The 1,699-nt window shown below is 45.4% G+C and overlaps 2 protein-coding genes across 2 annotated transcripts in view; both read left to right on the top strand.

Moving 5' to 3' along the window:
* Positions 1-6: 6 nt before the first annotated feature.
* Positions 7-1,699, top strand: LOC112464187 (insulin-like growth factor-binding protein complex acid labile subunit; the record flags this gene model as incomplete). Its single annotated transcript, XM_025031037.1, has 2 exons — positions 7-854; positions 1,141-1,699. Coding segments are annotated over 2 exons (1,032 nt in total), but the record flags the coding sequence as incomplete, so codon positions are not given.
* The window catches only part of LOC112464195 (leucine-rich repeat-containing protein 15-like), a 969-nt gene continuing 924 nt past the window's right edge, over positions 1,655-1,699 (top strand). Inside the window, exon 1 of the mRNA XM_025031049.1 lies at positions 1,655-1,661. Within this exon, the coding sequence (XP_024886817.1) occupies positions 1,655-1,661 (7 nt within the window). The remainder of the gene's footprint in view (positions 1,662-1,699) is intronic.

The following is a 1,699-nucleotide window of genomic DNA, read 5'->3' as shown; positions in this document are numbered from 1 at the left end:
TTTCTTCTTCTCTTTTCGCAAGTCGTTATCCTGTTTCTCTCGGCGAGGGCCTCGTCGGAGGTGAAGAAACTGACCTGCCGGGATAACGATGGTTACAACGTTTGCCACTACAAGGGTGTTCTCGTCGAAGTTACACAAAGCCGTTTCGAGGACCGATTGGACCTCAGCAACCTGGATCTCTTGGCGATTCGAGAGAACGCCTTTAAGAACGTGTCGACGAAGGCCTTGGTTCTGAATCGCAACCGGATATCCGTGCTGAAGAGGGAATCCTTCCGCGGTTTGCCCAACTTGAAGTACCTCTTCTTGGACCACAATGTGGTACCGTTATCGGGGCACTTGTTCGCGGATTTGAGACACCTGCCGACGCTTTCGTTGTTCTTCAACAAGATTGATTCGATACCGAAGGACTCATTCGCGGGCTTGTCAAGCCTGATTTCGCTCTACCTAGGTCACAACGATATCGAAGCGATCGAAGCGGAATCCTTCTCGAATCATAATCCCGGACTGCTGCACCTTTGGCTCAACAACAATAAAATCTCTTGCATCGCGCCGGATTCCTTCGCCGGGTTAACCGAATTGAATGGCCTCTGCTTGGCGGGCAATCGGCTAGAGGACTTTCCGAGTGGTGCCTTTCGAGGATTGAACAAGCTGGAGTATCTTTCCTTAGATATCAATCGGATAACAAGCGTCTCCAGGTCGCTCCTTCGTGACTTGGTCGGTCTGAAGATACTCCGTCTTCAGCAGAACGAGATCAGCGCTCTCGAGCCGGATACGTTCAGGGATCTATCTCAGCTGGAACAACTGGACCTGAGCGAAAACAAACTGTCTCACATTGTAGCCGGCACTTTTGCCGGGCTCTTCAATCTGGGGAGACTCTATCTTCAGCAGAACGAGATCAGCGTTCTCGAGCCGGATACGTTCAAGGATCTGTCTCAGCTGGAACTACAGAAACTGAGCGGAAACAAACTGTCTCACATTATAGTCGGCACTTTTGCCGGGCTCTTTAATCTGGGGACACTATCTTCAGCAGAACGAGATCAGCGCTCTCGAGCCGGATACGTTCAGAGATCTATCTCAGCTGAAACGACTGGACCTGAGTGGAAACAAACTGTCTCACATTGTAGTCGGCACTTTTGCCAGGCTCTCCAATTTGGAAAACATCGCGCTGTCCGACAATGGCATCCACACGGTGGACAATGGCACTTTCGCTGATCTCGTCAAACTGCGATATCTCGGCTTCGGTGGCAACAACTTCACTGAAATCTACAGAGAAGTCAGCGGCCTCCCTGTCACCCCCACAATTTTGAGATTCTTAAAGTTTTAAAGATATCTGTTTATATATATCTCACAAAGGGACAAAACCTTGACCTCTTGAATTTTGCAAAATTTTTAGTATATGTTACAGTACACTTCATTCACTAATACAAGGTACAGCAACGGTCCAATGCACAATAGTTTATTAAATATTAATGTTGAAAATGTTTTTTTCGATATTAATAATAAATAAACCATGCTTGTGCAATGAAGTCGCATTCATTAAATGTGCAAATTAGTATAATGTGTCTTAATTGTTTCTATGATAGATATTCTTCAAAAACATGTACAGATTGTGATTATAATCGATAGTGCACAAATTGAAAGAAGATTAATTGTCATGGAATGTATTTTTGTTACTGTGTATGTAAACAATTACGGACAA

This window comes from Temnothorax curvispinosus, unplaced genomic scaffold, assembly GCF_003070985.1.
Source record: "Temnothorax curvispinosus isolate PA1 unplaced genomic scaffold, ASM307098v1 QBEX01013997.1, whole genome shotgun sequence".
Lineage (NCBI taxonomy): Eukaryota > Metazoa > Arthropoda > Insecta > Hymenoptera > Formicidae > Temnothorax > Temnothorax curvispinosus.
This window is presented reverse-complemented; position numbering and strand designations above follow the sequence as displayed.